Here is a 13,944-nt window from a genome sequence, read left to right on the forward strand (position 1 = left end):
TGAGATCACCACTTTACCCTCTTTTTCGGACCATTTCCCAATTAGACTATCTCTCCGTGTAAATCAGCCGGAACTCCTCTTGAGGGCTCCACGAACATGTACGTCATATAAAGACACAAATTGGCCCAATTTTATCCAGGATATGGACTCTGCATCCTCCCGCATTATGCCTCTTTTTACTTCCAATCTTGAAAATCACGAGATTGATACTTTAATTGGTGATTTCAATGCGGCTTTTAATTCAATTCATAATGCCCATACTAAACAAAGCCTTTTCCAAGGATATAAATTCCCACTTTCCGAAAAAGCGAAAAAATTTTATAAAATTAAACATCTATGGCAGAAAGAATTAAAAAAAATATTTCACCGGACGGGGAACCGTTTAAGCACTGAGTATATCGTATTATCGAAACAAATACAATTGATTAAAACTATTATCAAGGAAACTGTCAACATGGAACAGGCTGATCATTTCAACAAGAGATTGCAGAATATTAAACCAAGTCCATCCGCTTTCAAACAAATTTATCAACTTACTGGGAAAAATAAATCACCATTTTGCCAGCAAATTGTCCAAAACGATAGCATACTCACCAACAGCTCCGATATTGCACACCAATTTCAAGAATTTTATTCAGAAACTTTCCGAAAAAGACTGCCTTTGCACCCAGTTAGAGATTTACATTCGAGAATATCAGATTGTATAAATGTCATTCCTCGCCATATTTATACCTTTAACGATGAATTTAACGCAGTCCACAACCAAGATAATTTCCACTTCACGAATGCTGAAAGAGTCAAGGACATTATTCAATGTATGAATAATAAGAAATCTAGCGGTTTAGACGGAATTTCCAACTTTGTACTGAGAAAATTCCCGGACTCAACCATAAAACTACTCACATTGATTTTCAATCACTGTATAAACAATGGCTACTTTCCGTCGGACTGGAAAGTTGCAAAGATAATTCCAATCAAAAAGAAAACTGATTGTATGATTCCGTCCGATTATCGTCCGATTTCCCTCTTATCCAACGTTGGGAAAGTATTTGAGCTCGTCCTAAAAGAAAAGATTGAAAACGGTTATGTTATTGAACCCTTACCTCAGTTCCAGTTCGGATTCAGGAAAGCACATTCTACCCAGCATGCACTGCTTAAATTTCACCATGACATCTCTATCAATCTACGCAATCAATCATGCACTTTTGCTATATCACTTGATATAGAAAAAGCATTTGACTCAGTCTGTCATTTGGGCATTTTATATAAACTTATTCAGTTGGAGACTGATCCCCATATTGTGAAGATTTTGGCCAACTACTTCACGAACAGACGATTTTGTGTCGATATACAAGGTACAACATCTGCATTAGGAGCCGTCGAAAGTGGAGTACCTCAAGGAAGTGTATTGGCTCCACTTCTTTTCAACATATTTCTTCATGACTTTCCTCATGCAGCACAAGATTCGCAGGCCATTTTATATGCGGATGACTGTCTTATCTATGCCCACGATATATCTCCAGAAATCGCCCTTGAAAAAGCATCTGCACACCTGAGACTCATCAACGAGTATTATGACAAGTGGGGCATTAGAATAAACGCTGCCAAATCTCATGCGATTTGTATCAGGAACGCCTCTGGCAAATGTCCAAGATTCGTGGTACCCCAGAGTAAAACACTTAACCTCTCTCTGAATGGCGTCATAATTCCTGTTGAATCCAAAATCAAATATCTTGGCATTACATTTGACAAGATGTTAAAGTTCAACATGCATGCCAGACAAGTACTGCAAAAGACGAGAAGAATTTTGGGGTCATTTTCATATATACTAAATAGTAAATACTTGCCGCAGTCCACTAAACTACTGCTCTATAAGGTGGCTATTAGACCGGTGTTAATCTACGGCTTTCCAATTTGGTTCACCATCTCCCCCACTGTAGCCAAAGAATTGGAAATCTGTGAAAGAAAAGTCCTGAGAAAATGTGTGAACAAATATTATCAAAATCGCACAAAAAGATATGCAAATACTTACATCTACAATTCCTCAGGTATTGAACCTCTATGCTCCTATGGGTTAAGGCTCCAAAAAACTTTCATTGAAAAGCTAGCCACGCATGAAAATGACCTAATGAAGGAAATTTATGAATTAGAGAAAAATTCAACATGGGCTGATTCAGCTTACCTGTCCCCAGTGGCCATAATAAATGAAAACATTGACAACGATTCAGCCCACTTCAGCATAACAGAATTTTTCAACAAGACATCTGTAGGAACACATCGTGGATGAGAAATGATTAAACGATATGTTAATATTTTATAATATAATAATAATATTTTATAATATAATGATAATATATAATAGTTATATATATATATATATATATTGTATATATAATACTATACGATAGTATATAATAACATATAATTTATAATATTTTTATATGTATTCTAAATACTCACAATGAGCTTAGCTCAATTCGTTTTACGTACTTAACTCCAAAAACCAAATAGTATATAACATGTTCAAATGTTCTGTCCATTGCATATGAACATTTCTTTTAAATATATACACACAAGCCTGTGATATTTACATTTACATTTATAAACTGGTTATCCATGTCGCTCTGTAAGCTATTGTTATTAACAGAATATTGTTATCTCGTTATAGTTGTTGTCTAGTTATAAGTAAATTTTTGTATTAACAGACACTCTTTGCTCTGTAAGCAACTGTAAAGGCCGAGAGCAAGCCTTTTTGATTTTTCACTTTGTTTTGATATCCATATTCATATCTATTCAATTCATTGTAAAGCACGTAGCCAAGTATCCATATCATCGTGTATTGGAACGAGACAATAATAGTTCCGAATATAATTTTTTTTTATTGTTATCGATAAGTAGTACATGCAAATGTAATCGAAAAAGAAGAAGACTCAAATAAACACACACTTAATCACTTAAATTGTTTTCAATGACTTCACTTTTTTAGAACGAATGTGGAAAAACTTGCCTTTGTGGAAAAACTTGCACATTTGCTTTCTCTTTTTTTTTTGTATTCAAATTTACAAATTTTTGAGTACGTGAACGGGGCTAATGTAAGGACCTCTTCGATTGATGTTTTCATTTTTGTGCTGTGTTAAATTAAATTAAAGTTCTTTGCATTTGATTTGAACATTTATACGAGATATTAAATGCATTTGGTTTGGATGGGTGTAATCTAAAAGTGGTTTAAACTTCAATGATATCGGAATCCCTCCTTAGAGACATCGATTAATAAAATGGGTGCATTTACAAGTCGTCAACAAAATGAGCAAGAAGCGGAACAAAACGCCAACACTCATGCATACAAGTACCCTCCTAGGTCGGGAAATAATTTCTTTGGTAGCCATTTCATTATGGGAGGCGAACGATTTGATACTCCCCAACCAGAGTCATATTTGTTTGGTGAAAATGCTGACTTGAATTTTTTGGGTAACCGCCCGACTGCATTTCCATACCCGCCGCCCCAGGCCAATGAACCAACCAAGACTTTGAAGAGTTTGGTCAATATACGCAAAGAATCGGTCCGTTTTGTGAAGGTGACAAAAGAAAAACAAGTTGAGGTAGACCAACATGATGGCAACTGCTTAAGTGGAGAGGCCTTGGATCCGCCGCCATGTTTGTACAACATTGAGTTCACATTTGACTCGGACGCGAAATGCGCAATTACCATATATTATTTTTGCAGTGAAGAAGTTAGCCCCAGTGGGGTAACACTTACCCCTCGTGATGGCTTGACTTCGGAAACGTATCACTACGAAAAGGGCATCAATCAGTATTTTTCCCAACCTAGTCATGTTTTCAATCCCCAGCTAATTCCGGAGGATGATTTGATTTACAATCCAAGCAAGGAACAATATCCTGTAGCTATCCATTGTGTAGTTGAAGAGGGTAATGAGGATTATCGGCAGAGCCATACAACAATTCTTTGTATTGACCATCATCCGGAAAGCAATAGCTACGTGTTGCGGGCTTTGAAGCAGAAAATATTTGTTGATGGTCTGTGCTATCTGTTGCAGGAAATCTATGGCATTGAGAACAAGGTGTGATTCCCCATAGTTGATATATAATTTTCTTTTTGTAAGAAAGCTATATTGATCTTTTTCCTTACAGGCTATTAATAAGAGTTCCATCGATGAAGATTTGGATGACCACGGCAGTGAATGTGTTATTTGCATGAGCGAAACCCGTGACACACTGATATTGCCTTGTCGTCATCTATGCTTGTGTTACTCTTGCGCTGATTCGCTACGTTATCAGGCAAATTGTTGTCCCATATGCCGAGCTCCTTTCCGGGCATTGCTGCAAATAAGAGCTGTTCAAAAGGGTGTAAATAATCATGTTTTGCATCAGAACACTCCGACTTCGGCTGCTGGTGAACCATTGGCCTGTGAACATCAGGTTCCAGCTGGATTTATACCAGTGTCCTTGATAGAGGCTCTGAATGGACCACCACAATATGTTGGCACTCGTCGTGGTGTGGGTGATGGAAACGATATGATAGATGGCAGTGGGGCTATTATCAATGGCACATCTTCGGAACATCACAAGGCCACATCGCCATATAAGCCATCTTCACAGAGACGCTCAAAGGGCAAAAAGAATGCTTCAACTTCCACAAATTCCAAAGAAATGTCAACAATGACTAATAATGCCACTCAATCCAATGGTGGTAAGGACAATGACAATGATGAAAGTGTTGTAGACGGAAAATCGGTCGACAAGCGTTCTTCCCAAGACAAACTGCAAATTGTGAATGAACGCCATAGTTTGAAGGTACCAAAATCGTCACATAAGCGCCATTCCAAAAGCACACCCAATCCGGAAATGACATCTACAGCCACATCCATGCATGACGAAGTTGAAGATGACAGTGAAAATGAAAAGCTATCCCCTTTGCTTTCACCAGGTAGCAAATGTAAACCAATTCCACACCAATTATCAAAAACATTATCCACAACATCAGATAATGATGATGTCGATGCAGATGAAGAGGAAGAACAAAATTCTATGATTTCTGAGCCTAAAGTAGAATTTAAAACGAAGAAAAGTACATCATTCAAGAAACACAAGAAAGCAGTCGACAACAAATTATCAACTTTGAATATAAATAATGGAGCTTCGGAAGCGATCGCAGTAATGCCTGTCGTTACAAGCAATACAGTAATGCCACAGGCCGCAACTGCCAAAGCAATGGGAGAAGATACCGATTATTATACCCCAGAAGATGGGCAAAATGGAATTTTAAGCCCCTTATGTCCAGATAAATCGAAAACTATATCCGGAGCTGGGGAGAAACTTAAAAGTTCTTTGGCAAAGAAGAATTTACACAAGAAATCTACATCAGTGGGAAATATTGTTGGTTCTGGAGCATCTGGAGTGGGGGGTGCAACGGCTTGTTCGACGGGAGCTGTTGATATGAAAGGAAACAATGTTAGTTCTTTGCCTGGTAAGTGAAATGCATGTGTACTAAGTGTTTTGTGTTGCCTTCACACAGAGAGCGAGAATCTTATTAGAAAAGTTACAGCCCACACGTTTGATTGTCTAACTTAAAGTATGACATTTATAAGTTGTCCAATTAGGTTCGCCTTATCCTAATCTTTTAGAGCGAAGTTAATCTATTTGGACAAGGTCCTCATGTCTCTTACCGGCAGCACTTAGGGTAGCTTACAAAGAAGCCTTGTTGGCAACGTGCAATGTTATGCATCGCCAGTGTGTTCTTGTGGAATAATATTCAGATCTGTCAGCATGCCGTTCTTCGTACTGCGACGGGCTGTCTTCTCAGTTCTCACGTGGACCACCATCTCCATCTGGAGAAAAAGACTCTACCCGTGCATGCTGTCTAAGCAATACCTTCTGGACTGTTATCACAGGGACCATCCAAATCATAATCTTGTAGGTATCCATCGCCCAGAAGCCATAAGTTGGATCGGCATGATTTAGAGTATAGATGGGCAGCATACACACCCGCACATAAATCCCTATGCCCGCGGGCATAGGAAAAACATACAGTCGCACACGTACAGTGTAAACAACTTCGTGTTGCTTCGTTCGCCTGACTCTCTTTCAAAGCTATTTCATTAAGTTGATATTTGATGATACTCACTCAAACACAGTTTGGTCTTTTTCATAGTGATGGTATCCCCATCACTGATCTAAAGTGTGAGGTTCAGCGCTACAAGAGAGAACCTCTCTATAAAGTGGGTCTAGAAAACATTATTGTAGACACGGTGGCAGATGCGCTGAATAGCTATCGAGTGAATGTGGTCTTTGGAGAACGACCGCTTCCCATTGTGCCTGAAGAAATTGACATCTCCCGGCAAACCAGAGTAGTTCTGGCTCAACTTCTACAGAGCAAGGATTGGTATAAACGTGCGGGATGTGTGTCCCGTTTATGACCTGAAACCAGAATGACAAACCGAATGACTTAATTAATATACTCCCTTTCCTATGATAGGGGGCATAAAAATAGTCCTATAGTGCTTTAAATTAAAACCAGTAAGGAAAGGCAAAAGTCGGGCGGAGCCGACTATATAAAACCCTACACCACCGAGTCTGCGTACTACTTTTAATGCATGGAAGCTATGTTGAAATGTAGTCAGACTATAATTTTGCATACCTATTGGTATATTGAATAAAACCTTGTAAGATTTCACGATAACACCTAAATTGTGGCTGCTACAGCCTTAAGAGCCATATCAGATGAAAGATATATATTGGAGCTATATCTAAATCTGCACCGACTTTGATCAAATTTAGCACACGTACTAAGACGTCAAACAAAACACGCCACGCTAAATTTTCTAAAGATCAAACCAAAATTGTGGCTTCTATAGCCTTAAAAGACCATATCGGATGAAATATATATATGGGAACTATATCTAAATCACGTATTGGGACGTCACATGAAACATCTCATGCAAAATGTTGTAAAGATTGGACCTAAATTGCGACTTCTATAGCCATAAAAGACCATATCGGATGAAAGATATATATGTGAGCTATATCTGAACCGATTTTGATGATATTTTGCACATGTATTGGTACGAGGCCACCGTAGCGCAGAGGTTAGCATGTCCGCCTATGACGCTGAACGCCTGGGTTCAAATCCTGGCGACACCATCATAACACATTTTCATGGGTGGGTTTTCCCTCGTAATGGTGGCAACATTTGTGAGGTACTATGCCATGTAAAAAAAAAGGTGTCGCACTGCGGACTCGGCTATAAAAAGGAGGCCCCTTATCATTGGGCTTAAACTTTAATCGGACTGCACTCATTGATATGTGAGAAGTTTGCCTCTGTTCCTTAGCGGAATGTTCATGGGCAAAATTTGCAAAATTTGGGAGCTATATCTAAATCTGATCCGGGAGCTATATCTAAATCTGATCTAAATATCTAAATCAAAATCAATGGCGTTCATCCTTGGACCAAAAAAGTGACTTGTGCAAAATTTCATGACAATTGGACAACAAATGCGACTTGAACCTTGATTACAAGAATTCATGGACAGACAAACAGACGACATAGCTACATCGAATCAGGAAGTGATTCTAAGGTATTGGAAAAAAGGGAAAGCCAAAGATAGCAACACACACCAACCACTATGGGACGCGTTTCGTCTTTGGTTAGAAGACATTTCAACCATATTAGGTGTGATGGCTTCAAGGGCCGTGCGTTGCTATGTTGTATTTGAATCGTATTAATAGCGACAACGCATCTATGATACAATTACCACATTAACCAAGCTGGACAACCCTGCTTATTAGCTGTACTTTTCCCAATGCAAGTATTTTTGTGTAATGACAGACAATCTTTCTGTGACAAGTTGCACTTCTTCCGTACTAAACAGGAACGCTAAGACAACGGCAATGGCTATCGCTGTTGTTCCGTGTGCCCATGTTCGAATCCTGGCCGGGCTCTGCCGAATTTTTTTCATTTTTAGAGTTGTTTTGCCTGTTAGGGCGAAGATCATTAAATTTTACAATTTTTGTTTGTTTTTCTTTTGAGACGAGCTCACACCATATTAGGTGTGATTGCTTCAAGGGCCGTGCCTTGGTATGTTGCCAAACACTTGCATATGGCATCAATCGAAAAATTTGTTATATGCAAAACAAATTTTAATTTTGGTTGCGTTATGAGACGAAAGTTGATATCCATAATCAACCCATTAGCAATGCATTACAATGTATGGTCCCTATAAAAAATATAAAAATCTTCCTCCATAGAAAAATAATAATCAAGCTCATGGCTATTAAATCCTGGCAAACATTTATTTTTATCTGCTTCTTTTTAGACATGCTGGACAGTCCTGTGAGTGCAACCTCTGCCTCTACCCGAAGTTCCAGTGACAGTTATTCATCGAGTTCATCAACAAAACAGCTGCTAAGTTCAAATCCTAACACCGCAGCTGCAGCAAATATTATCGTCGATGATAAAACATCTCTACAGAACGCAGTTAATGTTTAGACCCACATACATACGTATATACTCGATTTTTAGACTAATCTACACATTTATATGCACTATTAATGCATTGATCTTATAAAGATAAGTACATTTGTTGATTGTTTTTGTGTATGTCATCGATGGAGTTGCTTTACTATCCATATCATTATCAGACTTTCATTGCTTTCTTCACATTTGGATAATTTTTGTTTTAATTTGTGGTCTCTCAAAACGAAGGAGAAATGCTACAGTCTTCGAAAGTCTGCTTTGTTAGTGCAATACGTCGCATACAGCATAATGCTCCACAATAATACTTAAAATATCAGACAGAAAAAAAGCACTCAAAATAAATTAGCCAAAGAGCTCTCGGTTAACGATTTGGACAAACGAAACGAAGAACTGAAGACTCATGTTTCCTGCTAAACATAGTTGTTTTCAAAAAAATATTAAGAACAAAAATGTTGGCTCTCTAAGAAAGCAGAAAGTCTCAATGCACTAGGCAAAAACGCAACTACCAGTAGGAGAGGAGGCTGTCTGAAACTCTTATGTTCAATGTGTCCTCTATTTACAATTTGGGTCTAAATCGTGTTGCTCCCAATTGGTGTCTCACCTTAATCCTCTCGTTAACCTGGCCTGAATTGGCTGACTGAACAGTGCTCTCAAATGTCAGAATTTCTCCCAGGTCCGTCTGGTTCCCTATTTTTCCCCTTCTATCGTTTCTGCTACCTTTTGCACCTTACTATGTATGGTATATGGCTATCTGCTTTCTTTGTCTTCCTTTTCTCTTTTGCATTATTCTAGGATGAAAAGAGAAGGCTTTAGTTTTTGAGTTTTATTGAAAATAAATCACCAGATCATTAGACATATGCCTTGCAACCACCGGTAGACGTTTCGGAGTTGGCTGGGCTCCATTCTCAAAACACTTGACTTGTCGTGGCTCCCGGTTATGTAAACATATGTTTGCTGCATTTAACATATGAAAAGCAGACATCCACAGAGATTCATACTGGTATAATATCTCGGACGAATATTTTGTGTGCAGTTTAATAAAGTTTCTGGATAGTGCTCCATACATACAAATTTAACTATTTGTTATTATATACGACTTATTTTTTTTTTTTAATTTTATATTTACAATTTTCTTTTTGTCTGTCTCAACAATTGGCTTTGGTGATTTTCCTTAGTTTTTAAGCTTAAATAAAACAGCATTTGCAACTAAGAACTTTGAAGTCTCACATGTTTATTGTACAGTGCTTCCCAAAACATTTACAACCACCAGAGAAAAAGAAGAATTGTAATATACATGGCTTGGTTAAAGGACACTCGCCTGGCAACAACAGTAGTCAACCACTTCACTAGGAGATCTCTGGTTTATTGTGTTCGGCTTAGAAACAAATAAAATAAGAGAGAGACGAAAGCTGGTAGGAAACGACAAAGATAAACATAAAGCCGTCATAGAGACAGAAAAAAGTCTCACCGTCTAGAGAACCGCCTCGTCAGCCATGCCAGGTCCTTACAGAAGTCCAGAGTGACTCGGAGGTCAAAAGACTGCAGAAAGCTCAGTTAAGAGAAGAGGTAAATTGCAAATTTTGCCCATGAACATTCCACTAAAAAACAGTGGCAAATTTCTCACATATCAATAAGTGCAGTCCGATTCAAGTTTAAGCTCAATGAAAAGGGGCCTCCTTTTTTTAGCCGAGTCCGAACGGTGTGCCACACCTCTTTGGAGAGACGTTTTTACATGGCATAGTACCTCACACAAGTTGTCAGCTAACCTCTGCGCTACGATGGCGATGAGAAGAGGTGTTTACCCATAATTCCATGCCTTCTCCCAGCCATTGCAGTGCATTAGCACAACAGGTGCTCCACCGTCTCCAACTCCCCCTCATCCCCACAGACCCTGGAGAAAACCACCGCGCATAATCCAAGGTAGCGCTTCCGAAATCCTCGTTCCGGTGAAACCCCGGTCACAGGGCCTTGATAACCCTGCACCACTCAACACCAGCCCTCGCCCAGTATGCGCCTTTGCCGTTGAAGGCATCCACCATTTCAATGGCAGCCGGTTGTACGTACCGGATTGACACGATGGATTCCTTCATCGGCAAAGGCTGCCGCCTCAGTGTACAACACTGCTACAACAACAACAACCATTCCAAATAGCCTACTCAGAGGAGGGCTCAACATCGGCGTAGCCCAGCTGCTATCCAAATCTGGCCGGCACATCGGCCCGGAACCCAGCACGATCTGACAGCAGCCCCCGCAGCCAGGACCTTCACGATAACTGACTGTCCACATAAATTGTGACAGTCCCAGAGGGCCGCAGGTCTTGGCTCAGGATCACATCCAAATACTTCAGCCTGAAAGACACATCACCCGTTCTCGAATACTGAGTACCTATGATGCTCGATATGACAAGGCGAGTTAATTGCGCATTTAAATAAGCAATGGCCACCCTGTTCCCGCGGCGATCGGTCCTTTGGACCGGAACGAACTTGCTCACCTACAGAAATTTGACGAGGATCGCCACCACCGCATGAAAATGTGGCTACAACGACGAAGAATATGGCAACGTCATCAGCATGGGCAACCATCTTCACTCATTCCTCCCTGAAGGACCTGAGAATACCATTGACAACCAAGAGCCACAAGTGAGGTCATAGCTTGGCAGTTGTTGTTGTTTTATGTTGTTTTAGCAGTGTGTTATACACTGAGGCGGCAGCCCTTGTCGATGAAGCTCCATCGGGTCAATCCGGTACGTACAACCGGCTGCCATGGGATTGATAGCTTGGCAGTAGTCCGCCTCAGTTTCCCATTCGACCAAACAGGCTGCGACCCCTTATCTTGAAAGTGCAGTTCTCCTCAAAGTTGCTCACAATAGCCAATGCTAACGCGTTCGCCATCAACTCAAGCTCCCTTGTACTACCAAGTACGGTGTTAATGGTTCGAAGCATTAGATCGACGCGCTTGACATGGCAGTCCAAGTAATATACGTACATTTTTTTCTCATGTAAAAAGGAACTTTGCAATGTTGAAAGAATTCAACTATTTCGATTTAATTGGCATTTATTATTATTATTTTTTTTTTTTTTAATTTTTACTTAACATAGATACATCAATGCCAATGGACTCCTACAATAATTGTTCGGGCTGCGAAAAAATTTTTTTTGTCCGATTTATATTTAAATCCTTCAATAAAGTGCCTCATGTATGAGGATATTTCTTATAGTTTGCAAGATATAACCCTTGCAAACTGTACCGGATCGGTCCATAACCTGATTTACCAATCTCTCGATTTGACTTCTTGAGCCTCTAGAGGGCGTCATTATTATCCGATATAAATATATTTGAAAAAGTCATTCAAAGAACTTGTCACATGGCGGTGGCCGAACTTTTTTAGGTTTTTCTGAAACGTCTGTGGGTGTATGCAAATGTTTTGAGCATCACTGTATATATGAGTTATATGCGTGTATTATGTATATTATTTATAAAACTCTTATATTAAATGCTTATTACTTGTCAGTAAACAAAATATTCAATAAACGTTGTCTCTATGTCTTATATACTTACGGTTTGAAAAATATAAGTTTGCTTCATACCCATTTTTTTCACAAATCACAGCAAACCCTTCGCATTTCAGATAATGAATGAACAAGCAAATCCATGAAACAATATGAACAAACCTATAAGCGTTTAAATTAAAAGAAGTAAATAATGCAATTAAATAAAATCTATTCCACAACTATACAATATATAAATAAATTTACTTTTTCTTTTTTCTTTAGTGAGAATCCTATCTTACACATTTGCGTAAGTATGTGTATTTCTATATCTCTGACTTAGATCATGCGTAAGTATGTGTATTTCTATATCCCTGACTTAGATCATGTTGAAATGACACTTCTTATTCGAATTGAGCACTTACTAAGGTTACATACTATATGATGCTGTTTACCGAACACATAGATAAATTATATTGGGTTGCCCAAAAAGTAATTGCGGATTTTTTAAAAGAAAGTAAATGCATTTTTAATAAAACTTAGAATGAACTTTAATCAAATATACTTTTTTTACACTTTTTTCTAAAGCAAGCTAAAAGTAACAGCTGATAACTGACAGAAGAAAGAAAGCAATTACAGAGTCACAAGCTGTGAAAAAAATTTTCAACGCCGACCATATGAAAAATCCGCAATTACTTTTTGGGCAACCCAATACATATATATTGTAGCAAAGGCCTGTGCAAGACCATTTATTTCTGCTTTCAAGACACTTTACCAATCATAGAGTATACCAAGAACTGAACTCTTTGTTTAAAAGTACAACATTGTATGAGACAATTGAGAACTGAGTTAAACTGATAGACAAGACACCGAGCAACGGGATGAGTGAATGCATAAAATAAGTCCTTCAGCAAGAAGAAAGACTGATTCGGATTTCGGGTACATTTTGCTTCAGATAAGGTACTATTTTTCTTGTTGCCTGCTTTCGTAGTACGTTTGCAAACGATTTGTGTGATCAGTTCATAGTTTGAAAATGACAGTGAGACGCTTTCATACACAGCGAGTTATTTCTCATAACTCACTGCAGCAGCTATAAATTCGAAATTAAAATACTTCCAAGTACTGAATGAACTCAACAGCAACTTGTTCGTTCTACTCTATCTTCAGTAGTCTTGAATTGCAACATCATGTGGGTTCAGTGTTCACGAGTTCAGCAAAAACAGTTACCAATGAATGGTTTTGCACAGTGATATAAAGATAAAGAATTTGAAGTTTACACCTAGACTGGTTGGTGGCGCTTGTGAATATTGATAAATGAGAGTTATCTAAGAACATGCTGCATGCAGAATTCTGCTCTCAATGGCATGCAGCTGGTACCACGGTACCCTCTGCGAGTCTTTTGGTACTTTTTCGAGACTTTAAATTTTCATTATATATATTCGAAGACTCAAGAAATCAAAGAGTTTAAACTTTATAATTGGCATTAGCATTGCCCATGAGTTGTTTGAACCGTTGAGTGGAACGGACATATTGTTATTTCACTCCGCAAGAATTTTCCTGTAACTCGTAATAGGTCATTATTTAAGCCACTCAAGGATAGCTGCGATAGACGGTTGATGATCTGCGTCTGTTTCCAGTGGAGCGGCGGATCTAGAGCCCAGGAGTAGGGTTGGAATGGACTCCAAAGACCTAACAGCTGCGGTGGTGGTATCAGGCCCTAGCATGTTGTCTGCTACTGAAGGCTCCACTTGCCGACAGACGACTGATCAAAAGGAGCTTATGACGAAGACAGCATTGTTATTTCACTCCGCAAGAATTTTCCTGTAACTCGTAATAGGTCATTATTTAAGTCACTCAAGGATAGCTGCGATAGGCGGTTGATGATCTGCGTCTGTTTCCAGTGGAGCGGCGGATCTAGAGCCCAGGAGTAGGCTTGGAATGGACTCCAAAGACCTAACAGCTGCG

At 39.0% G+C, this 13,944-nt stretch overlaps 1 protein-coding gene across 1 annotated transcript; it reads left to right on the forward strand.

The window, feature by feature from the left end:
- Positions 1 to 3,084: 3,084 nt before the first annotated feature.
- LOC106093277 (E3 ubiquitin ligase Rnf157) lies at positions 3,085 to 12,241 on the forward strand. The gene is made up of 3 exons (XM_013260329.2): positions 3,085 to 4,079; positions 4,150 to 5,485; positions 8,331 to 12,241. Exons 1-3 carry the CDS (start codon positions 3,276 to 3,278, stop codon positions 8,501 to 8,503), a joined length of 2,313 nt encoding a protein of 770 aa, XP_013115783.2. The 5' UTR covers positions 3,085 to 3,275; the 3' UTR covers positions 8,504 to 12,241.
- The last annotated feature ends 1,703 nt before the right edge of the window (positions 12,242 to 13,944 follow it).

The sequence above is a fragment of the Stomoxys calcitrans genome, chromosome 4 (genome assembly GCF_963082655.1).
Source record: "Stomoxys calcitrans chromosome 4, idStoCalc2.1, whole genome shotgun sequence".
Taxonomy (NCBI): Eukaryota; Metazoa; Arthropoda; class Insecta; order Diptera; family Muscidae; genus Stomoxys; species Stomoxys calcitrans.